Genomic DNA, 22,617 nt, shown 5'->3' on the forward strand with positions numbered 1-22,617 from the left:
CTCCATGATAAACAGATCTGGAAGACCACGAAGAATCCGATAAGCTAATGCTATACCACGTGCCTTTCATGGTTTCAATTTATTTACCTTTAATCTATCACCTCATCCTAATGAGCCGCTGTTATCACCGTTATCTACATTCGGAACAATGAACGAGAGATCACAACTACAGAAAACAGGGAATTCACCTTTTCCTACGCGCTCCTGATGTTCCTTGCACTCAATTTGATGGCGGTTTATTTAATTTGATTTATCTGGCGTGTGACGTCGCCCCAACATGGGTCGTTCATGTGCAGCCCACGATTAAATGTTTACACCGCATTCTTTTCCTTCACTCTACAACCAAAGCATTTAGGCAATAAACGAAACAGAGGATCATGAAAAATGCCCCCAACGATCACAGGGCAAGAACCGCCAGAAGACCGCAGCAATCGCAACTAATGCGTACGATATGTATCCATCCCATGGGGACAGGAAAGGGAGGTGCGGGTCCCCACCGTCCCAGTCAAGCATAAAACCACTTCGCAACTGAGACCAACCCGGCCGTACAAGTACGCGGTCCTTGCCAACACTGTGCACCAGTACCATTCGGAACGTTGATCGGATCGGAGCCCAAACTGGGAAAAACGAGGATCGTTCTCTTGAAGCTTGATCCCACGCGTGTGGTGTCCACGCAATTTATTATCGAGAAGGGGCGCGTTTATCGGAGTTGATTGGGCTTGCGGCCATTCGCCTTTTGGGCGGTTTAAGCTGGCGGGAACTGGTGCGACGTTTTGGTAGTTCAGTCCCCCAGGTTTTTCTCCGGTCAGTTTATTTATCCAGTGTTTTTACAACCGTACCGATTAATTTGATTACGGTGTCTCCGTTCGTGTGTGCGTTGGAACAATTCGGACCACTGACCACCGATTGCGTTCTGTTCGGATTTTTGGAGTGTATCCAGATGAAGCGGCGGGATGCTGGAACGATGGAGCGCAAGACGGGGATTCGTCGTTTTCGCAGTGCACGTACTTTAAGCCGTTCAACTGGTAAATATGTAAACATAAAGAATTTTCAATTTAACTGTGTCGTATTTAAAAGTTTAAACATTCACCTTTACAAAAATTAACTATTCTGTCGAGGCTCAAATACAGATTAAGTATGTTTAGTTTGGATAATTAGCTGACGAAAAATTCTAAAGGTTAACTGAAGGAGATATGTTCGTATCCGTCAGCATTATTTTTTTTTGCTTTACCACATAGTGCTTATTTCCTTTTGCTTTAACCACTGACTTAATTGCAAGGTTCCATTAACAAAGCGGTTGAGAACTCCTGATAAAGTCTCATCATCACCGTCAAAACCGGTTTGGTAATTCTTACAATTCTTTTTTGGTGCCCTATGTGAACCCCATGCAACATCAAAGCGATTGTATAAAATCGCAAAATGAATGTGACAGCATTCCAAGATGCGAGTTCTTTTGGGTGATGCTGATCGTAATTTATTGCTTACCTCATTGCTGAACTTACTGTGAATGCAGTCGTGTGCAGTTGCAGCGCGATTTGAAAGCTCACTTGCCATGATCTTGATCGATGAATCGCATCGCACGAAGGGCAGGATCAACAGCGTCCCAACGTATCGATCACCATAATGCGCTGTAATTGGTATCTAATTTAATTTTCCTTAACCGGACCTAATGAATAATGCAAGTCCAAGTTAATCTACACCTGATGCGATCGGTGTGTTTGGATTATATATGAAGATCAGGAATTTCGTCCGTATAATTTAAGTCATATTCAAGCCCTAGTCGAGATGCAAATAAATAAACCATATTTAGTAAAAAAAAGTTAGTTTCTACAAGCACACAAGAAAACTTCACGTCGGAAAGTATCGATCGTGCGTGTCCAATCGTGAGGAAGAACAAAGCGGTCGGCATTTCACCTTTATGTGCACAGTTTTAAACCCTCCCCGGCAACGTTAGATAAAAACATGCCGCCTGTTGTATGGTTGTGATATAAAGGATGGTTACCTGTTCCTAGCCCAGTATGGCAAATGCCACCAAGTTTTTATCAGAACACCAGCAGGTGTCGTTGCAATATATTTTGACCTGCATTTGAAGCGTGGCTTGTGCAATGCAAACCAGCATGTAGAATAAAAGTAGGTTAAACGATGTTGAGTACCAACATGGTCAAGATAAGAACACCGCATGAAGTAATGTTTTCCTTTCAGCGTTCCTGTGCATCCAAAATTGCACAAGAGTTTATCCATGCCATCTAGAAGAGGCTAAACATGATTTTGTTTAATGTTTAAAGAGATGCGAATTGCGCACACATCACATGCCACCAAAACTGCCGCACTCCAAAACGTATTGTTTCGCCTGCTGTTATCGGGTGTTGGTAATACTCTCGTAACACCATGCTATCGATCAACCTTAGTGTTCTTATCATCATACATTCGTATTTGCAGGGACGTGACCAAAGTGTCGATAAGAAATACTATGAAAACCACAAATACTGCTGCTCGAATGTTGTGTTTAATGTCAGGATAGACCAGAGTTTGTCAACCACCTTTAACAGCACGATAGAATTTTAGTAATTGAAAATACTAACAGAACCTTGAGTTAATTATTTGAATTGTGTACGTTTAAAACACGCTGCTCAAAAGTAATTGAATTTAAACACCGAACACTCCATCGATTGAGAATCACTGGGTGAGGCTATCACTTCTATCCAAAAGTCTGTCCGATAATACCGAAAGAGTGTTAGTGGTGTCACAAACGTTTAATCAAAGGGAACCTTACCCAATGGGAAGGGTTAAGCAATTCGTACGATCAGTCATACGATGGAGCGGTCCCAGGTAGGAAGGGGCTTCCGGTAGTCCGTTCTGAAAACTCCATCTCATTATCCTTCACCAGCCTAGTTCTTGGAGCCAACAGGTCTCCAACGTGGGAAAGTGTATTCCCCATTGACCATGTGACTATCTCTTCCTTCCGAAAACGATATCACGCGATGTTCGCAGGGTGACCAAATAAATCGCACTTAAAATATGTGTACCAAGTTGCACCGATTGCAACGATAACGATAAGAGTGTTTCCGTGTCGGTAGTTTTGATGCTGCAAGCCAAGCCGGCTGCAATTAGTGAACCTTAAACGATCTAGCGAGAAATATGTTGGCTTTGTCTAATGGAGGTACGGAAGGAAAGTTTTTGCGGACTCCAATCGAGCAGCAGAAACGCCGGAGACGGCTCGAGAAGCTACGCCGCATCCAGCACGACCATCGAATGCGCCTGATCGTGATCGTCCTCATCGGTAAGAGCCTGGGGAATCGTGTGAGGATTTCACAGGCGCCTCATTTTCGTCTATCGAACTCACGAGCGATAAGAGACAAATCAAGCGTAGAAATTAAATGCCAAAAACAAGCTTATCGTCAGGCAATAAAATAAACGTTGCTATTGGATGATAGATACAATCAATTTGAAAAAAGAAGCATACAATGATTTGCGGTAAACTGGTGGAAGCAAAAGTCAGGTCTTCAGCGCCACGTGATCAGTAAAATGGATTTAAATTGAACTGTGGAATCGGATTTGAATTGAAATATAGAAATGTGGGATTTATCCAGGGAAAACATAAAGAAAATAAGCAAACGAAATGGTTGCTTTAAAAACAAAGAGAAAAAATAACTTACGCTAAATCTTTGTTTATAATTCCCGATCATGGACTTCACGATCATGCCTTAGGTTTTCAAATGTTGTTAAAGAAACATTAATGTTCAATTAGTTGCCGATTATCATGTCGAACTAACATCGAGTGGTTTCCCTTTTTTTTTATTAAACCGGGGCTCTAGATGATAACTTACACGGCCTACTTGTCTTGCAGCACGAAACTCCCAAAGCATCGAATGCAAATCAAACGGAAACCAAAGGAACGTTTACCATATGCTAACTAACTTCTAGACAGCACACTCGAATATCAACTTACCACCCGGCGATAGCGACCTGTTCGTGACCAATTCGAAACGCCAGCATGTCGGTTATTGATATGTCAGTAGTAGCTCAGTGCTTGTCTAGGGCAGTCGATCGAAGAAGCGCCTCTATTTTGTATTAGTCGGCGTGAGGATAGCGTTCGCGCTTGCAAACGAAAGGAAAAGTAAATTTCCCCCAAATGGGAAAAGTGTAACCGGAGGTGCATAAGCCGATTCCTAGCGAAGCCATAGAAGGCTTGCCTTTTCTCAGTTGGCGTTGGGAAAGTGCAGAGTGTGAAGTTCTAATGCGAAAAGTATTCCCGTATTGAAGTATTGAAGCGGAATTATCAATAGCCTGGATTTAACCGAACTGGTCGTTGGGTTAGGGAAAACCATAGAATGCAATCATCACCCTTTGACTTTGTTGTTGCATTTCGCGGATGAGCCGATCGTACCAACCATGCTGTCATCATACTTCAAAATGGCGCACGCAATATTGCATCCTCGAAGCAAAAGGTTTTGGATAGTTTAGTGCGAAGCAACGAAAGCCATGTCAGTAGTCGAAGGACTAACGGGTACGTGCATATCGCGTGATAGCAGTGATACTGGCAGAGGCAGTGGCGGTTCGTCGTCACATGTGGATGTGGGAAGCGAAGGAAGCAATCCGGGGAATAGAGAGCGTTCAAGGAAGAAGCACCGTTCACTAATGGTTGCAGGTAATTTTATTTTTTTCTACGTCACTAAGACTCGTCTAAGCAAGTAAAGTGCGTTGTTAAAGTGGTAAAGTTGTTCATTCAACAAATCTTCTTATATGGACCGTTTCCGCCACTCAACACAACAACAACTCAAACATCCCAGGACCGGAAAACGATAACAGTTTCCGCAAAAATGCAAAATGATCTGCCAGGCGACTGTTTCGCCATTTGTGATAAGCTTCGGCGCAATCCATTCCAAATTCCAGTTACCGCAAATAGCGTTGGTTGGTGTGATAACCATGATATTGCACGCATTTCTTTTCTAAGAATATAAACTAGATATAAACTTCAACAAAGGGAAAAGTGGAGACCGATAGAATGTTGCGGTCATATTCTTATATGATAAGATTTTTAGCCGGTACAGCCAATTGACCTACTACTTGAACCCTTCATGTTACCGAAAAAGGGCCGCTGAAGTTTCACTTGGATAATTTGAATCTACCGATACGTCTTCTACACCGAACCATCGACAAGCGGAACTTGGAGACTTTTATCTGAGAGAGAGAGACCTTGAATATTTGTGGATTCATCATTCTGATTCATTTAGATTTAAAAACAAACATAACGACGGTGGCGCTCCACTGACGTGATGTAATGGTAAAATCGTTGGCCAACGGGAGGAACCGGAGTGGAGCGGCAGGCGATTATTTCTCACGTTTCAATCAATATACTGACCGACTTGTTGAACGAGTGATCGCAGGCATTTTTCCGCACACTCCCGAGGCGAGAAAATGTTTAGTTAACGCCGGAAAATGAAACGATCGTCGACGCGAGTAAACAGCATAAGACGCCAGCATCGGATCTCGCACGCCAGCCCCCATGATGCAATCTGCCGGGTAACAATAGGAGGCTAGGGGTGAGATGAGAGGGGTGGGGGGGGGGGGGGGGGGGGGAGTTGGGAATGTGGAGATTACCACGTCGAGATACATGGAGAAACGGGTATGACGTTCTCAGTCAACCTTGCGATCCACCATGTGCACTCGAGAACTCGGCAATAAACTGCTACACTGGTCTATATCTGGAGTCCCTACCGGCCAGTCCGAGTCGACTCAAGTGGTCCAACTGTTTCGGGATAGCGAATTCCTGGCCGGCGCGGAATAAAATGGGTATATTGCAAGGTGCATGATTGGATATTCTCCCGCAAACGATCAAGTCAAGTTATTACACAATTTATGAACACGATTCACGCGTTATTCTTGGTAAATATCCTAACCTAAAAATCATGAAGGCCACATGCCTTAAAGAACACATTTTCCCTCACGACAAGGGATGATGCGTGTTTGGTATGAAGATACCGGTAATACATAAAAAAACACACTAAAAAGCCTCCACCTAAAATTGCCACCAAATAAAAACCCTAAGACCGCACCTAGTTTGGCAACTCCACACCTTTCGCTCGCTGTTGGCGCGAAAGGAGTGGCGTTAGTTTTAAAATCCCCGGTAATGCGATAATGCACGTGTCCTTGGGTTGGCAAAATGTTTAATATAATAATGGTTTCATTTGAACGGCAAACGTTTGTTTCGGAAAAGCGTCCACAACGTGCGGCGTAGGCCCCATGTAGGCTAATTTTAACCCGCGCCCCGCGGGTCGGAACCGTCAGCTTTAACGTATACCGCAATTAGCACGATTTCCGAACGTTTATGAACCGTTTACACCGTCACCGGCACAAATTAAAACAGATTGGTGAACGGAAGTGTAATTTCAGTAAATCCTATTCTGATCTAATTCGTAATCGAGTCCCCACGTGGAAGGTTTCTCGAAGTTCGAATGAGCTAAATCGAGATCTAATCACATTCAGAACATGAGTATTATTGATTCCTTTATTTCTCTATCTTTTTCTTTACATGAACGACTCTGCAGTGGTGACGTTCATGGTTATGGGCGTTATTGGCTACATGGTAAACGCAGTCTACGGAGCCATGTTCACCTCAGGCAACGAATCTACGACGGAGGGTCTCCTCTATCCGATGTAAGTACAGCTGGTTGTTGCTTTGGTTTGTTTTAAATTCCTCCATTCTCTTTTGCAGCGAATCGGAAACACGCGAACGGAAGTCGCTGGACGGGATGTGGAACTTTGTGCGCTCGGATAGCAACCACCCATCGCAGGGCATTCGGGAGAAGTGGTTTAGTGACGATCTGGCACGGTTCCGGAAGACGATCGATATGCCCGTCCCGGGGAGTTACAACGACATCACGGAAGACGCGGCACTGCGCGATCACGTTGGAACGGTCTGGTACGATCGGAAGTTCTTCGTCCCCCGGGCGTGGGAGAAGAGTGGTGATCGGGTTTTTATACGTTTCGGATCCGTCCACTACGATGCGATTGTGGTAAGACAGAAGACGACCATTTGAGCTGTTCCAAGTCATATATAGTAACATTGTTTTTTTGTTGCCTTGTAGTGGATTAACGGAGTGCAGGTTGCGAAGCACGAAATAGGTCACCTGCCGTTCGAAGCGGAGGTCACGAAGGTGCTGAAGTATGGTGCAGAGAACCGTATCACAGTGCTGTGCGATAATGTGCTGCTTCAAGTGACCATCCCCCAGGGGAAGGTGGACAACCAGGCCATGTAAAGAGAATGCTTCTAACTCGTCTCCATACAAACAGAAATAAATATCCTTTTTTTAATCCTCCCCACAGTGACAATGGAGTGGAGTTGGTCCAATCGTACACGTTCGATTTCTTCAATTACGCCGGAATTCATCGATCGGTCTTCCTCTACACGGTACCTCAAATTCACATCCGAGACGTCGTGGTCCACACCGATTACAAAGGCAACGAGGGTCACGTAGACTACCAGATTGTGGCAAGCACAAACGAAACGGATGATTTGCAGGTGTTGGTGCAGTTGTACGATCGTAACGGAACGGTCGTCGGGAACGATAGCTCCGAGGGGACACTGCAGGGGACGGTCGTTATCCCGGAGGTGAAACTTTGGTGGCCGTATCTGATGGATCCCGAACCGGGTTACCTTTACACGATGGAGATCACACTTTCAACATCAAAGTCAAACAAATCTCCCAAAGGTAAAGAAGGAGCTGCTGAGAAGAGGGTGTTGGATGTCTACCGGACGAAGGTTGGCATTCGGATGTTGGCGTGGAATAACACTTCGTTCCTGATCAACGAGAAACCGATCTATTTCAGAGGTTTTGGACGCCACGAGGATTCAGATGTATGAATGAGCGAGGGGTTCGTTCTTTGAAGAGATATTGATCCTCCTTTCTTGCTCCTTCTCCTTCAGATACGTGGCAAGGGATTAGATTATGCGTTACTAACCAAAGACTTTAATTTGCTCAAATGGGTCGGTGCCAATGCGTACCGGACATCTCACTATCCCTACTCTGAGGAAAGCATGCAGTTCGCGGACGAGCACGGAATCATGATCATCGACGAATGTCCAAGCGTGGACACTGAGTAAGTCATTCAAATAGGGTCCTTTCCAACTATTTTAAAAAACGCCTGCCTATCTCCATGTTTCAGGAACTATTCGCAGATTCTATTGCAAAAGCATAAATCCAGCATCGAGCAACTTATCCACCGAGATCGAAACCATCCCAGTGTGGTGATGTGGTCAATCGCCAACGAACCACGCACTAGTCAAAGCAAAGCCAACGCGTACTTTGCCGCAGTAGCTGAGTATACGAAAAAGTTGGACCCCACGCGGCCAATAACAGCCGCCATTGCGGTCCACGTTAACGACGATCTAGCGGTGAGTTGTCTCGCAAAAAAATGGGTGTGAAAAAAAAGTTTTCTCGATTCGCAGCCGGTAGGATTCGAACCTACGCTCCCAGAGGGAATCTGATTTCGAGTCAGACGCCTTAACCACTCGGCCACGACTGCTTCATGAAGGCCGGGTGCCAAACTGCTAATATAAAACGGTATTTAATACACATATTCATGTTCATTTTTCACATTTCCAACTTCAAGGCACAACATTTGGATATCGTCAGTTTTAACCGGTACAATGCGTGGTACTCCAATGCCGGCCGGCTCAACATGATCACCAACCGAGTGGTGGAAGAAGCGCAAGCGTGGAACAAAAAGCACAACAAGCCGGTGCTAATGTCCGAGTACGGTGCCGATACGATGGAAGGCCTCCACATGGTAAGTGGACCGCGACAAGTACAATCGAAAGAAACATGAATTGCACACAGTGATTTGATACTTTCAGCTTCCTGCGTACATCTGGTCAGAAGACTATCAAACACGCGTCTTCAGCCAGCACTTTAAGGCGTTCGACGCACTGCGGAAGCAGCAATTCTTCATCGGCGAGTTTGTGTGGAACTTTGCCGACTTCAAAACGGCCCAAAGTAAAGATAAATTTCACGCCACGGACGGACCGGATGGCCCCGACGATGAAGCTAACGATTTTCCCTATCTTACAGCGTACACCCGCGTCGGGGGTAACAAGAAGGGTATCTTCACCAGGAACCGCCAACCGAAGGCGGCCGCCTATCTCCTACGGCAACGCTACCATGCCCTTGGTGAGCTTGGTAAAAGCCACTTGCCGGATGACCTGTTCCTGTACACCGTTCCAGACGACACGATGGCCAAAGAGCGTACTGAGCTGTAAATCGAAACCTACCTTAGACATTGCGGAGTATTCGAGAATGTTTTTTGACGTTTTCTTCCATTTACGAATTGATTAAATATACCTTTGTAATACAACCTCTTGTGTTTGTATATTGTTTATGCCTTATGTAATATTTCTTATGAGGTACTTCTTGATCGAGGCAACAACTATCTTCGGTGTTGAAGATTTGTGAACACCAGTTCGTTAAGATCTACTGGCTGAGTTTCGTTTTCAGGCGGTTCAACTATTCGCAGACACTCGTCGGCAAACTCCACGAAAAGCGGTTCCATCATTGCCACGCGTATGGCGTTCATACCATCGCGACCGTTATCAACTTCTTTCAGTAAACGCCTCAGATGAGGATTTTGCAGCAGATTTTTCAGTTGTTCGCTTTGTCCTAAGGAGGTAAGGAAAGTCAATATTAGTTGAACGGGCTTTACTCTTTGTTGGTATGGTTACCGACTTACCGAGTAGCTCAAGTTTTCCTTGTGGCACGGTGTCAACGGTTGGGAAAAGGATCGTTTTTTTTGGGACACGATCTTCTCGGAATGTTGCCTGTACCTCACCTGGAAGGGCTGCTGGTTCACATGGTTGTTCCTGATGTGTTTTGTAGCATATTACAGAACAGCTACAAGAGAAAATATTCGTTGTTACACTTCACAGCAGTGGGCCTTTATGTAACGATGGTACTTACTAGGGAATATTGCAGGTTTTGCATTTATATTTCCGATCATTTTGCTTACAAATTCCACACGTTCCATCCATGCTTTCACCACAAACAAATGAATCAAAACAATCGCTCAGATGCTTTGTAAACGTCAAACGGGTAGTCAGTTATTCGAATAATTTCTGCTAGAAGCTACGAAAAAAATTAAATAAAGTTGCCCTTATGTTTACTGTGATAGAAGTTAATTTTTTGAGTCTACATGAAATCGTATTGATGGAGTTTTTATAAGAAAATAATGGAATGATCAGTACAAGTTTCGATCCAGCCAATGTAAACGAACGATGCTCCGTTTGACGTTTAACGAAATCGTGACGGTTAAAAAAACGATTATATTGGATTCAAATGAATATTTAACCACTTTACTTTTAACAATTTCTACTTCCCATTACGAATTGAAAATGTGTAAAGTTCAAAATCCCAGAAAATATCCACTTGAATGAGAAAAACGCATTGTTCGATTGATCAAAATGACGAAGCGTTCAAATGCTGCAATAACCACTGCCTTCCACACAGCCCCAGTGGCCTAATGGACAAGGCACCGGCCTCCTAAGCCGGGGATTGTGGGTTCGAGTCCCATCTGGGGTAACCAGCGTACGACGCTCTTTTTTGTTGCTATTTATACCACAGCTGGCCCAACCAGCTTCTAACAATCTTTTTTCATGGAACCTATCACGAAATTACGGAAATATTAGCAAAGTCCCGTGATTTCAGTCACCCGGTCGTGGAGGACCCACCAAAAAACGTGCGGGTTGAGATCAAAGCCGTGCGAAACATATGAATGGGCCACAAGCGTGCGCAAATGAGCCAAGCACGTTCACGGATGTCATGGGAGCCACGAAACAGGTTTCCAAAAAGGTTATCATCCAAACACTTCTCCCCCCAGTCGAGTGTTGGTGGGGAAATGTTTTCGTGCAGCACGGGGTCAGTTAGCGCCGATATGCTTAAAATTCCCGGTCTCCTATATTCACATCCGCTTCGCTAGGTACCTATCCCTTCCAGTTTGCGCCGCGGTTGATGACATTTTAGTGTCGTGGATCCGGTAGTCGTCTGCGTGCTTGCATTGCGTAATCGACATTCAACCGGAATTGATCCAGGCGATCATGATCGGTACGCAATGAGACAAAGCGCAACGAACTGCCTTTCGTTTATAGAGCTTAGTGTTATGTAGGCGATACGGGTGTCACACCGTTTTTCGCCACCATGTCGCAAACCGTTGGTAAATTAAGATATTTGGAGAGAGTTAACAATGAGCCGCCAAGGAAGGTAACGCGTATGGGTGTCGAACAGTAAGTGAGACAAGTACAATCCACAGTTGAAATTGTACTGTCTAGTATTCAAACAATGGAACTGTAGCGCGCGGTAATTGAAATATTAACATGTTTTCTTAATTAGTATAGGAAAAACAAATAAATCTTGGTTTGTTAAAAAAAAAACAGTTGATTATATTCAAAAATAATGATAAGAATGGATAATGAGTTTGGTTCGTAGCGAGACATGCAACGCCGTTGTTGGAAATGTTGAGTGACCAGTTTGTTTCGATAAGATCCTCCACGAGGTAGTGAGCTAACTACTATTCTTTTTTTCCGCTTTCGACGATTTTGTAAACTACTTCCGTCTCTACTAAATCAAAACCGGTGGAGAATGAGCGCAGCTTCACCGCTTGGCTGTTTGGTATGTCGATATCACACGTCGATTTCCATTCCCATAGCTCTGGAACACCCTTTTTGCACGCGACCTCTTTAGGGTGCAGATACACGTCGAATGTCGTTGGGTTATCAATGGCTGGCAAAAAACTGATCGACGATATGATCTGTCGCATAACATTGCGTATCTCGGATTGGACTACTTTCACATCCTTGTGTGAGATTGGTTCTGAGTTCTCGTTACAGGTATAGTCGTCTTCATGTTTAATGCTAAAGTCCCAGCGTTCGATAACCTTCCGCGTCGGTATATCGAACAGAACCATACTTATACGTTCCAATTTCTCCTGCGGCAACCACTCTGAAATGTTAACAACGATATGATGAACAGAGGAAAGTAAGTTTTTGCCGGTATCGTATCTTACCTTCTACCGTTTTGAGCACTTTATTCAAGAATTCCTGCACGCGTGCATTTTTTGTAACAAGTAACTGAATCCCATATTCATCCTGGAACTTAAATTCTGTTTGTGGGTAAATTCCTCGCTGGAAAAGGATCGAGTTGATTCCATAATCTGAAAAGAACATTCAATGAAACGCCATTTCACAGGTTCTTTCTTTGTTGGCGGTTTACGACTTTACTTACTTAAGTATTGTGCTACAGTTTTCGCCGATCCCTTAATGGTGATGCAATTTGCTTGAGTAGTCATGCCTCTAGCCAACGTATGCCAAGTGCAACACCCAATGAAACACTTAAAATACCAGAAAACACAAAATTCTAAGCAAGGACGAAAGATTGAACCCAAGGATAGTAACAACAAATCAACAAAACCGGCGCCACTTTCAAAAACGTCAAACTTCAGTCTGACAACCTTCTTAAGCTGCCTGTACACGATGTCTGCCAAGAATAAAACGACGTTTGACACCTCTTTAAACGTCAAACTGGTAAGCATAACGAAAATTGTACTATTTTATGTGGGCAAGTACTTTTTGTAAGCATAGTTATGCAAATAGCTACTTTAAAAACTGTTGCAATCAAGAAAGATATCGATAATATTTTAAATGTATCTACGGAGGAACTCGTTACAAGACCTAATTTCCTGAACAGAACTTGCGAAACTTTTTTCTTGTCAATAGAGAAGCTGGACAAATTTGACCGTTGAGGCCCCCCAGGGATGAGCAAAGAAAATGCAAAATTATTTACTATTGGGTACAGTTTGTGCAATGTTTTTCGTCGAATCTATGCCACTGGGGAGCAATTAATTTTAGTGGCAAGCCATGGCAAACTAGCCACTCTACGAATGCGAAAGATCAATCGAGCGTGAAAATAATTGCTTGCTTTTCTTTTGACTGAAATCAAAATAAATAAATAAATCAAACTAACTTTAATTCCGACTTTAAAGTGGTTTGCAGCTCGTTTGCTGGATAACGTGCTTCGTTTGATGTGAGGCTCCCATAATGTCCCGGACTTTCCCCGAGGGCTGCCGAGTGGTTTTAAATCTCCAAGGCTTTGTCAAAATACATCTGCCTTTGTATGCTAATAGCCATCGATCAAATACATGGTCCATGTTGCGATGCCTTTTTTCCCCACCGCCCACATTGTTGTAGATAAAAAGTGGCCCATCTCTAATCCATCATCGGATTAGCGGAGCAAAAACTGGTCTATCCCCAAGGGACATTTTTCCATCCAACCAACCTCGTCGGTAGTAGCAGTGCTAGTAGGTGAATATATTTAGAAACTCGAGGGAAAAGTGCATCCGGAAAGAATGCTACGCTGCGCTCGGTTCCATCGTCCACGTGGAGCACATCTTTTTGTGTGATTTTCGGTCCAATGGATTCGGGCTAGTTAGAAAACATGACACGGGGTAAAAACGTGTCATCAGCAGCTACTCCGCCATGGAAAAGCGCACATCAAACGAGCCCCTCGGTGGCCACTGTCGTCAGCTTCGAAGCTTACATTTTAAACGATTCCATCAACCTTTTAGGTTGACTGGGTTATTTTGATTCACCGACCGCTAGCGGCCTATTGAAGCTTTTCGCAATTCGTGTGGAAGTTTCATGATCCGATTAGAGTATATCGCAAAAAGAAAACCTCAAAGATTGAGTGGTGGAAAATGTAAAAAAATTGTGTTGATGGTTTATCACAAGAGGAACTTTAGCAACCTACATCTCTGTAATCATATGTAACACCAGTACGCATTGTAACGCGCGGTCATACAAGAGGCTCGTTGGTCTAGGGGTATGATTCTCGCTTCGGGTGCGAGAGGTCCCGGGTTCAAATCCCGGACGAGCCCCAAGTTGCAGAGATATTTTTTGCCCGACGGAACGTTTTCCTTTCTCTCCCACTACTCCCACTTTTACTTTTCTTTTACATATATCCGGTTTGCTTGCCGGTGCGTGCCTTCATCATAACCAAAAAAAACAAACTCTATGACACAATTCTTCTCCTACTCCTTTTCGCTACTTTCGCTTCTCCCTTCACTGTCAACGGTCGTTACAAGGTCGTCGCACGCACTTTCGTGCCTTTCCGTTAGCCCACCAAAGCACCTTGCCCGGCTAGAAGAGCGTCGACCTCAATCCTAGACACACACGCATTCCCATCGTCGTGGCGACTAATCCGGCATCCCCCAACATACTTTGCATATTTGCTTTGCTTACTTTCTTCGTGCGTACGTCTTGGCGGCCGACTACGATGACGAAATGGCTCCATTCATATCAGGTCTTGCGAAACTGAATACCTGATTCGTGGTTGGATTTTAGTACTTGGAAGAAAGAAAAGATTTATGGACTCGCATGTGAATCGATCGTAGGGACAACAAATACCTTTCTCACAGTACATTTCATGTATGTAAAATGAAGCAATGTTTTGGAAAACAAAAAGGATATTTGTATCTACAAAAAATAAATCTTAGAAAAGTATAGCGTTCTTACTCAGCAAAGATGATAGTTAAAACATCAAATTAATTTTTAGAAATTAAACGTTAACATTTTCTTCAGTGTTAAAGCGAATTCTGCACACGTAAACTCTTCTTTTGTTTGGCGTGTCTCACGTCGGCGTGTTTACTTCGCGGTTTTGCGAGTAGGTGGTAAGGTGATCGGCTTCCCGGATGTGGCCTTTCGCGCGACAAACTGCGGAGGCACGACTGGTGTTATGGCACGCGCTCAAGAAGGCACTTCACATACCTTGGCCACCGAAGAATGCACCCCTGCTTGGACATGTGCGTGTGTGTGAAAAATAAACGACCGTTAGACAAACGAAGACGATGTCCAGGCGTTTGAAGTACGGAGTGTTTATGATATTTCTTTACGGCGAGAATGGTAAATGTTTGCCTTGTCATTAGCTTGTTTCCCAAAACGATTTTCTACGAAACAGATTCGCAAGACATTTTTTTACGAGCTATCATAATAAATGGTTGTATTTTGGTAGTCCACCTTAAATCACCCGATGGAATAGATGTAAGTGGAGCTCTCCCAGGTCAGATTATGGTAATGTTTTCGAACGTCTTTCTCTACTTTTTTATTTCGTTCTTCAAATTCCAAACGGAAGCTTACATCCTCTTGTTGTAATGCATCCAACTCCAGCGTCCTCTTGAAGGTCCTTTTCAGGCCATTCGTTGTAATTATTTAAATTCATGCCATAAACTTACACCGAAAGACGCAAACCCAAACATATCAGATCCCCTTGGATGGCCATCTTTAGATAAAAACGGAGGGAAAGGAATATATAAAACAGAAAACAAAATGGGTGGCATCCGATGGGGAGCTTTTGACTTTCTGATCAACCCCTTCCTCCGGCGATCGGTTGGAGATAAAATTGCAGTAAATCTGCACCCTTTGGGGAATTGGTGTGCGTATGTGCGTGTGTGTGTGTTTTTGTGTGTAGGCAAGCTGCACAATTTGATTTGTGAATGCGTAACTTGCACAAAATCTACGGCTTCCGGTGTCGAGCCTCCGACGGGTGCAAAGCTCCCCTTTTCCCGCTTCTGGTGGAGCAGGTTTTAATCTTAGGGAAAATTCGGGGACGGATGTTGGCTCGGTTCCACGGTTAGCTTTTGGCTTTTGTTTGATAGGAAAAATGCAATGCCGGGCCGAGTGCTGTTATCCTCTATCTCCACGAACAAGGAACATCTCGTTTATGCTCTGGGACGCGGCAGGGGACACGAGTTTGACACGGTTTTCCCGATGGGGCTCCCTCCTTCTCTCGTACGCAAAAAGATTGTCAGAACACTTTCGGGGGGTGCGGGCCGACGATGCGGGGAAATTTATCGCATATTATCGCCAACCGGGAAGAATTCCCTCCGGATCGCCGCTGGGAAAATCGAGCGGCTCTTCGTTAGTGTATTTTGGTCGTAAGTTGCAGATTTGGCCCGGACAAACACACACGGACACACAAGAGTAACGACGCATGTTGACGGTGTGTATTTTGTTTCCGTTGCACCGAACTGCATCGTTCCGTTGCACACACAAGTTGCTTCTTTATGCTAAGTTGATTGTGTTTGTCTTCTGCGTTGTGCTCTAAAGTATTTCTGTGGCTTTTCCACCGCTCCGGAGAAGCGCACGGAGCGGGGAAGTTTACGTGCTTACACGACGGCGGAAGCATAAGGGAGGTTTTCCACCCTTTTCCCGACGCCCTGCCCTCAGGTTTTCCCGAAAAACTGCACGAACCCCGGCCCTGTTTACGACTTACTGCAGCGTTTTTCTTTGACCAATCCAAAATCCGACCAAAATCCTCATCCCAAAAGCAGCACGCTTTTGTTTGCACTAACACGCGACAAAGTGTGCTTCCCCTTTGTGGATGAAGTGCGTGTCGTTTCACCCTGTGTGTGTGTGTGTGTATTTTTCACTGCAGATTTTCAATTTTCCCAATGCAGATAAGGCGAGGCTCGGACCAACTCCACGGTTGAGAGAGTGCCCGCCTTGTTTGTGTTTGTCTTTTTGTTTATCCCATCGGCTAAAAGGAGCTTATGTTTCGGGCATCAGATGGAAGGACTCTGTTCCATCGGTGGCCATTCGGGGGGAAAAAAACGCCACCCGACGAGCAACAGGAAAGACGAGGGGAATAAATGTGGAGTAAATATTGACCTATATCGCTATGAGCAGCCCATCATCCGATCAGTCTCCCCGAGGTTGACCACCAATCGGTGAGGTTATGGGTCGTTTGGGTGTTCGTACATGGCGTTTTTTCATTTTTATTTGCCTTTTCTCTATCTGATGTTTCCATCTACCGTTTTCCTCTTAGAGGTTATGGCGCTTATGGAAGCGGTTCGCGAAATTCGCAAACGGATTGTTTTATTTTCGTGTCCTTCGTGTTGCCCGCGGGTACAATTTGGGCTCCCGGGCTCCGGCTGCTATCCACTCCACCTCGAAGGGGTCATAAATTTATTTGTCTGCCGGTGTAAATAATCTGATCCCCCTCCAACTTCGACACCCAACAACAAGCTTTGATGGGTTTTATTTTCTGCAGCAACACTTCGGCCACGGCTTACGGACATTGATTTCGCCTTCATCCTCGCTAATGTTGCAGTGTTATCTGGGTTTGGGGTTTCATGTAGCTTTTTTTACGATATTCCACCTTTTTTTTCGCCCCAAAAAAACAGAAAAATAGAAGTTTGACGTTCGGTTCGGTCGCAAAATGCAACCTTGGTGACCTTCCATGGGGTTGACCATCGCGATCGTGGAAAAAAAGGTGACCAGTGGCCATGAGTGGGCGTTTTTGTGGGCGTGCTAGATAAACGATACCGTGGCGTTCCACTCCCTTTCCCCTCTTCAGCTCTTCAGGACTCGTAGGATCTATCAACAGCAGAGCACGGGAAGGACTTTCGCTATGAAATATTGGGAAAAAATGATAACCACAGCCGTGTGGTTGGCATGACAAAGTATGCATGGTGTCCTTCAGTTCCCCGCCCCTCCCATCGCCCCAGAGAGATTTGTTTTCCCATGACTTTCCCATGCGTTTTTCCTTTCCACTCCTGTGTTGCTGGTCGTTCACACATGACACCTGTTTTATTTTTACCGCCGGCCGTTTTCCCGTTATCGACTGGGATGTCCTCACGTGTGGCTCACAGGCACACACACACATACACGAGCATTGTAATGCCGCATTTCAATCGCTCCATCGTGGCCCTTTCCATGTGCTGTCGGCAGGAGATTCGGGCTGCGTTAGCAAATAAATTATAAAATGATGCACCAGACGATAGTTATGGACCGCAGAGGTGGCGTCCAGGGAGGGGTTGCAGAGGTTCAACGAATTGATACCGGATGATACACACACAGAGGGCGCTCAGTGAACTTTGGAAGTGATCCGCTTTTGCGGCCACACTTGCGGAAGGCATTTAAAAATGCTCCTGCCTGTCAACGGGAGGACAGTTCAGTTGCGGCCACTGTTTGCGGTCTGCTCTGACTACTGGTACTACTACAACGGCAAGCGGATCCAACACTGGATCCAGTCCGACTGCCAACAGAACGTCACGAGCCGTTATATTCGGTGGCATTAAAACGAAATGATCGCCATCGTGGCGAGATGAGAGATTTCCGAAATGGGATGGACACACAATTTGATAAATGACCAGTTAGATTATGCCCCCGGACTTATCGCTGACATTTTGCACACGAATCCACACGCGAATGGTTTTATTTACGGGCGAATGGACGTTTGGAGCTAAGCCTTCGATTCTCGTGTACTGATATCGTGCGATCCATCAAACGAATTAATTCTTGAAAGGATTGTCATACATTTGTATAAGGGTGTAAAATAAAAAGGTTTTATGATTTGAATTCATTAATATCTATATCAATTGCTATTAAGGAGGAAACGTAGCTATAGTGTTATAGACATTTAAGATATAAGAACGGTAAATATTAAACATGTTTGCTGGAAAATAAAACCCAGCATTGCGTGAAGATTAAACCGATTTTGTAGTTATGTCATGCCCTGTTTTATGACCTTCCTGTTGGATGATAAATGGGCGACATATTCTAGGCGCATTTTTATGCGATTTGGATATAGATTTCCTCGGCTCTCTGTCCCATCACTTACCAGCAACTTATGCGCTGCGTACAAACGCTTTCCTTTGATTGGTAAAACTAACATTCCATTTTCCGCAAATTTTAGAGCAGCCCCCTGTTTTTTTTTTATTGCTCTCGTTCGGTGGCGTTCACGAGCTAAATCAGACGAGGAACCGCCGATGGTTTGATTTTGATGGCATTAGAAATTCTGAGCGTGATGTCTTGTCGTTAGAATTTCCCTGCACGGTGGACGGAGAGACACGCGAACGGAGATTGATGTGGAGTGGCTTTCTGGTGGAAGAGTTTGCCCTGAATTTGTCGCTCAAGTAGACATATTAAGTAGTGCTGGCGTACGTGGCTAGCGTAGATATTTCGTTGCTGTGTGAAGTGCGCTTTTAGGAACATTTCGAATGTCCTGAATTCTGCACGCGTTTCCTTGAAGGCTTTCCTTGGATTGGCGTGGAACAATATCCATTGCCCGGTGGAAATAAAACGTCGAATGTTATGTGCAGAGAGGAACAGGAGTGGAAAAGCGGGTAGTGGTAAGTGATAAGCAAATTTTCTCCATCTTCATCTTCTTCTAGAAACTCTAGAGCATCGAATGCTTACTTTGGGCAACAGTTTCGGCATGAAATCTGATGTGTGACTTACATGTCTAGGATGAAAGCAAACCCGCAATCACAAACAAATGAAAAAAGGAAGCTTCAAGAGATTTTATTCTTCTTTGCAGGATTGGTTGGAATGTTTATCCTCTCTTCACGCGAGCTCGGAAGTGGAATGCTTGCAAATTTTTCTTGTTGGATTTTTGTGTAAGGCCGTTTGTCTTTGAATTTTCCTAGCGACCAAAGGCCGTAGGCTTTCTTATGGTTTTTCACTCGAAAACATAAAGCGTCCAAGAAAAGGACACCCGAAAACAGAGCACGTAGCCGGCCCGGTGGCGACAGTATCCAGCGAGCCATCTCTCACGAATCCTTTATCGGAACTGCAATGTGTTCGTTCTATTTCCATCGGCGTTTCTTGGGAAACCAGTCTCTTGCCAGTTGGAGAGTTTTGCATCAATTTTTTTTTTCGAGGGGGAAGGGGATAAATTGATTGTTGTAAAGCCGAACAGCGACCCCATGTGCTCCTCGGGGTCCCTTCCCTTTCCACGTCCTCGCTGAAAAACGGTTATATTTCACAGACTAGCTGTCGTCGGATTTGAATCGGAAGAACAAGAAAGAAATGACAAAAATGACCCCGACCGGGCTGACAAAGACAAAGCAAATTGCTACCCGGAAAATCGAAACGCGTGCCCGTGGGGGGGTCCACCGGATCGTGGAAATGACTTCAGTGCGAACGAATTTTTAATAACACAAAAACCTACTGAACTCTCCAGCATCCGAAACGAACGGATGCAATGCTTTTTTTTTACTGTGAACCATGCTGTACTCTTCCCGGGCCAAAGGAAGAGACAGTGGAAAACCTTCCGGTGTGAGGTATCGACATAAAAAGCCGAACTTTTCACCCGGAATGACCGAAATAATTTATGGGCGCGCGATTTTCGGTGGCTCGCACAATTTCCCCAACAGCCCTTCGAGTGTCCTCCGAGGGGTGCTACATTTTTTCCTTCCTCCCTCCACCCATTCCTCCACTCTCAATCGCTGACCGGAACTACGGATCGGATGCGCAAGTTTTGACGTGCGGCAAGTATCACGTCCAACGGCCCAAAAGCCCCCCCATCGGCAAGAAACCGACTCATCAAAGTGACGTCTCTTTGCTGAGAGGAAGGGAAAACGGGGACGATCGGCAAGAATTTTCCAACGGCTTGAAACAACCTTCCCACTGACATCTCTGAGGCGGAGCGGATTTTATGACAATTTTGTCGAAATTAGTTTTCAACGCCACAATTTTGTTCGCCGTTCTTTTCCTCCACTTGACTCGATTTACCGACAACTTTGTGAGACAGTGAGTTGAATCGGAAAATCGCCACTACCGGAGACGCTGAAGAAGGGGAATGGACATCGAAAACAAACGAGAGGAAACTTTCAATACGCTGTTTGAAGCAGCTGCGGGGAAAGTAGGAGAAGGAGGAGACTGACGCCACAATTTAGTCCTTTTTATTTTACTACCGTAAGTCGATTGCTTTTCTTCAGGCTTTTCCTAACCGCTGCCTGGGGTGAAAAGGGAGAAAGAGGAGTTTGTAGTCACTCATTTAACACTACTTTACGACCTTCTACCCAGCACACACTTAAGTAAAAGTATTCAAAGTGCACGCAGCAGATTTATATGATGAGAACAATTGTGGAAAATGTTTCGATTTAATTTGAAGGAAATTTAAATTCCTCCGAAATCGAAGACAGAAATTTTTTCATGATTGCAGTTCGTTAATCCAATAAAAATCACCACAATCAATCAGTGTGCGTGCACAGGAAAGCTTTTCAAAGGGACAGTTGCGAGGCTGGGACGAACAAAAAAGATGGCGCCCTCCCCGGAAAAATATCTCTTTGCGCCTGCAAATGATTTCGTCTCCGCCACGCGAACCACAAATCGGCAGCAACATATTGAATTACTTCGATTTATCGCGTTGGAAAACCATAAGCCCCCGCCCCACCCCGGCAGACGGAGGCTGTTAAATAATGCACGTAGGGGGAACGCGTAATGCATTTGAGCGCGGAAATGTATGTATTGATCAAACTTGAGTTAAACAAATATTCACACAAAGAGACGAATCATAAAAAAAAACCCGGCCAATGACAAAAAACAGCCAAATGGAATTAAAAACCACAAAACTGAAACCCACGCACGCCGGGTCGCCGCTTTCCCGAGCCACGCATGGTGGAACACACGCGTGCCAATTCACACATACTAACCACCCTTTCAGCCACCTCTCCACCACCACCCACCAACGCCAGACAATGTGTGCACACGTGTGCAACAGTCTTATTTTCGCGGGGCGTTCAACGATTCAACATAAAAAACAAGTATCACATCGCCAGCCCACGGCGAGCAGTGTTGGGTTGGGAAATTCATGAAAAGTTCACCACGTTACTGTCAGCTTTTCTGCAGCAATCGCGCTTTACCTCACGCCCGGGATAGAATTTCGGTTTCGTCGAGAATATTACTTTCCTCGGTAAAGATGGTAAGTGGAACGTAAAACAGATCTCTTACCGCGGGGAAGACTTCTGGGTCACACAGTAATAGCCCGCCCCGGTACACACACCGAGGAGTGAGGGCGGGGAAGTGGGGAGAAAAACCACGAAAGATAAATCCACAAGGAAAGCAAACCGATGTGGAACCTCCCAGGACACAGATTGTTTGAAATTTATTAGAAGGAATAAAAATCACGTCCTTGTCATAATTTGTCACACAGCTTAAACATCACAGATTTTCCAGCCGCGACCACGGCAGCACTTCTGTGGTTTTTCCATGCACTTTTTTTTCCTCCCCCCTGCGGAACCCAAAAGGGAATGGGGGGCGCGTGTAGAAAAAAGCTCACGCTAAGAGACTCAACACACGTTTTTGTAAGGGTCGAGGAAGGAATGTTCCTTTTTCTATTCCGGGAAATGATGTGCAACACGCGAGCGTCCTTCCCCCTCCTGCCTCAACTTCGTTTGTTGTGGGACGGAGTGGCATGGCATGGGGCGAAAATTTATGATTGCATTTATGGTAATGCTGTAAAAATGTGAAAGAATCCTCTGCGGTTGTTGTTTCGCCGACAAACTGCTGCTGTTGCTGTCGCGCCGTGGATTCGCAAGTGTGAGCGTGTATTTATTTTGTTGTACCACATTTTGTGTGTGTATGTGTGTAAGTAACAAACCAAACAAGTGGAATTTTAGTGCACGCTTTCCCCTCTCGAGTGTTTGATGCCGACACATATAGTCCTTAATTCACGAAAAACGTGCGCGTCGCAGCGCGAAATGCAGCAATTTCGGCAACGTCCCCAAACACAGACACACACACACACACACACGCAAATACCTCGCTTCTACATGCGCCGGAAGTTAAAATGT

At 44.9% G+C, this 22,617-nt stretch overlaps 2 protein-coding genes and 3 non-coding genes across 5 annotated transcripts; 2 read left to right on the forward strand and 3 right to left on the reverse strand.

Moving 5' to 3' along the window:
* Positions 1 to 8,444: 8,444 nt before the first annotated feature.
* On the reverse strand, positions 8,445 to 8,526 carry Trnas-cga (transfer RNA serine (anticodon CGA)). Its single transcript has one exon. It is a non-coding gene; the product is annotated as a tRNA-Ser (tRNA).
* Positions 8,527 to 9,338: 812 nt separating this feature from the next.
* On the reverse strand, positions 9,339 to 10,041 carry LOC131289737 (zinc finger HIT domain-containing protein 3). Its single transcript, XM_058319044.1, has 3 exons — positions 9,954 to 10,041; positions 9,727 to 9,887; positions 9,339 to 9,656 (listed from the first exon to the last, which is right to left on the reverse strand). Exons 1-3 carry the CDS (start codon positions 10,022 to 10,024, stop codon positions 9,427 to 9,429), a joined length of 462 nt encoding a protein of 153 aa, XP_058175027.1. The 5' UTR covers positions 10,025 to 10,041; the 3' UTR covers positions 9,339 to 9,426.
* Positions 10,042 to 10,498: 457 nt separating this feature from the next.
* Trnar-ccu (transfer RNA arginine (anticodon CCU)) lies at positions 10,499 to 10,571 on the forward strand. Its single transcript has one exon. It is a non-coding gene; the product is annotated as a tRNA-Arg (tRNA).
* An 841-nt stretch (positions 10,572 to 11,412) lies between these two features.
* Positions 11,413 to 12,456, reverse strand: LOC131289735 (mitotic spindle assembly checkpoint protein MAD2A). Its single transcript, XM_058319042.1, has 3 exons — positions 12,270 to 12,456; positions 12,052 to 12,198; positions 11,413 to 11,987 (listed from the first exon to the last, which is right to left on the reverse strand). Exons 1-3 carry the CDS (start codon positions 12,331 to 12,333, stop codon positions 11,557 to 11,559), a joined length of 642 nt encoding a protein of 213 aa, XP_058175025.1. The 5' UTR covers positions 12,334 to 12,456; the 3' UTR covers positions 11,413 to 11,556.
* Positions 12,457 to 13,845: 1,389 nt separating this feature from the next.
* On the forward strand, positions 13,846 to 13,917 carry Trnap-cgg (transfer RNA proline (anticodon CGG)). The gene has a single exon. It is a non-coding gene; the product is annotated as a tRNA-Pro (tRNA).
* The last annotated feature ends 8,700 nt before the right edge of the window (positions 13,918 to 22,617 follow it).

Source organism: Anopheles ziemanni, chromosome 3 (genome assembly GCF_943734765.1).
Source record: "Anopheles ziemanni chromosome 3, idAnoZiCoDA_A2_x.2, whole genome shotgun sequence".
Taxonomy (NCBI): Eukaryota; Metazoa; Arthropoda; class Insecta; order Diptera; family Culicidae; genus Anopheles; species Anopheles ziemanni.

What these genes read in the sequence shown, in the direction of transcription:
- LOC131289737 (XM_058319044.1), bottom strand. Translation starts at nt 10,024, where the DNA reads ATGGATGGAACGTGTGGAATTTGTAAGCAAAATGATCGGAAATATAAA. An exon ending in AAAACCTGCAATATTCCCTA is followed by an intron (nt 9,888 to 9,953) that starts GTAAGTACCATC and finishes TTTCTCTTGTAG; the next exon opens with CTGTTCTGTAATATGCTACA. An exon ending in AGGAAAACTTGAGCTACTCG is followed by an intron (nt 9,657 to 9,726) that starts GTAAGTCGGTAA and finishes TTACCTCCTTAG; the next exon opens with GACAAAGCGAACAACTGAAA.
- LOC131289735 (XM_058319042.1), bottom strand. Translation starts at nt 12,333, where the DNA reads ATGACTACTCAAGCAAATTGCATCACCATTAAGGGATCGGCGAAAACT. An exon ending in AACTGTAGCACAATACTTAA is followed by an intron (nt 12,199 to 12,269) that starts GTAAGTAAAGTC and finishes TGTTCTTTTCAG; the next exon opens with ATTATGGAATCAACTCGATC. An exon ending in AGTGCTCAAAACGGTAGAAG is followed by an intron (nt 11,988 to 12,051) that starts GTAAGATACGAT and finishes TTAACATTTCAG; the next exon opens with AGTGGTTGCCGCAGGAGAAA.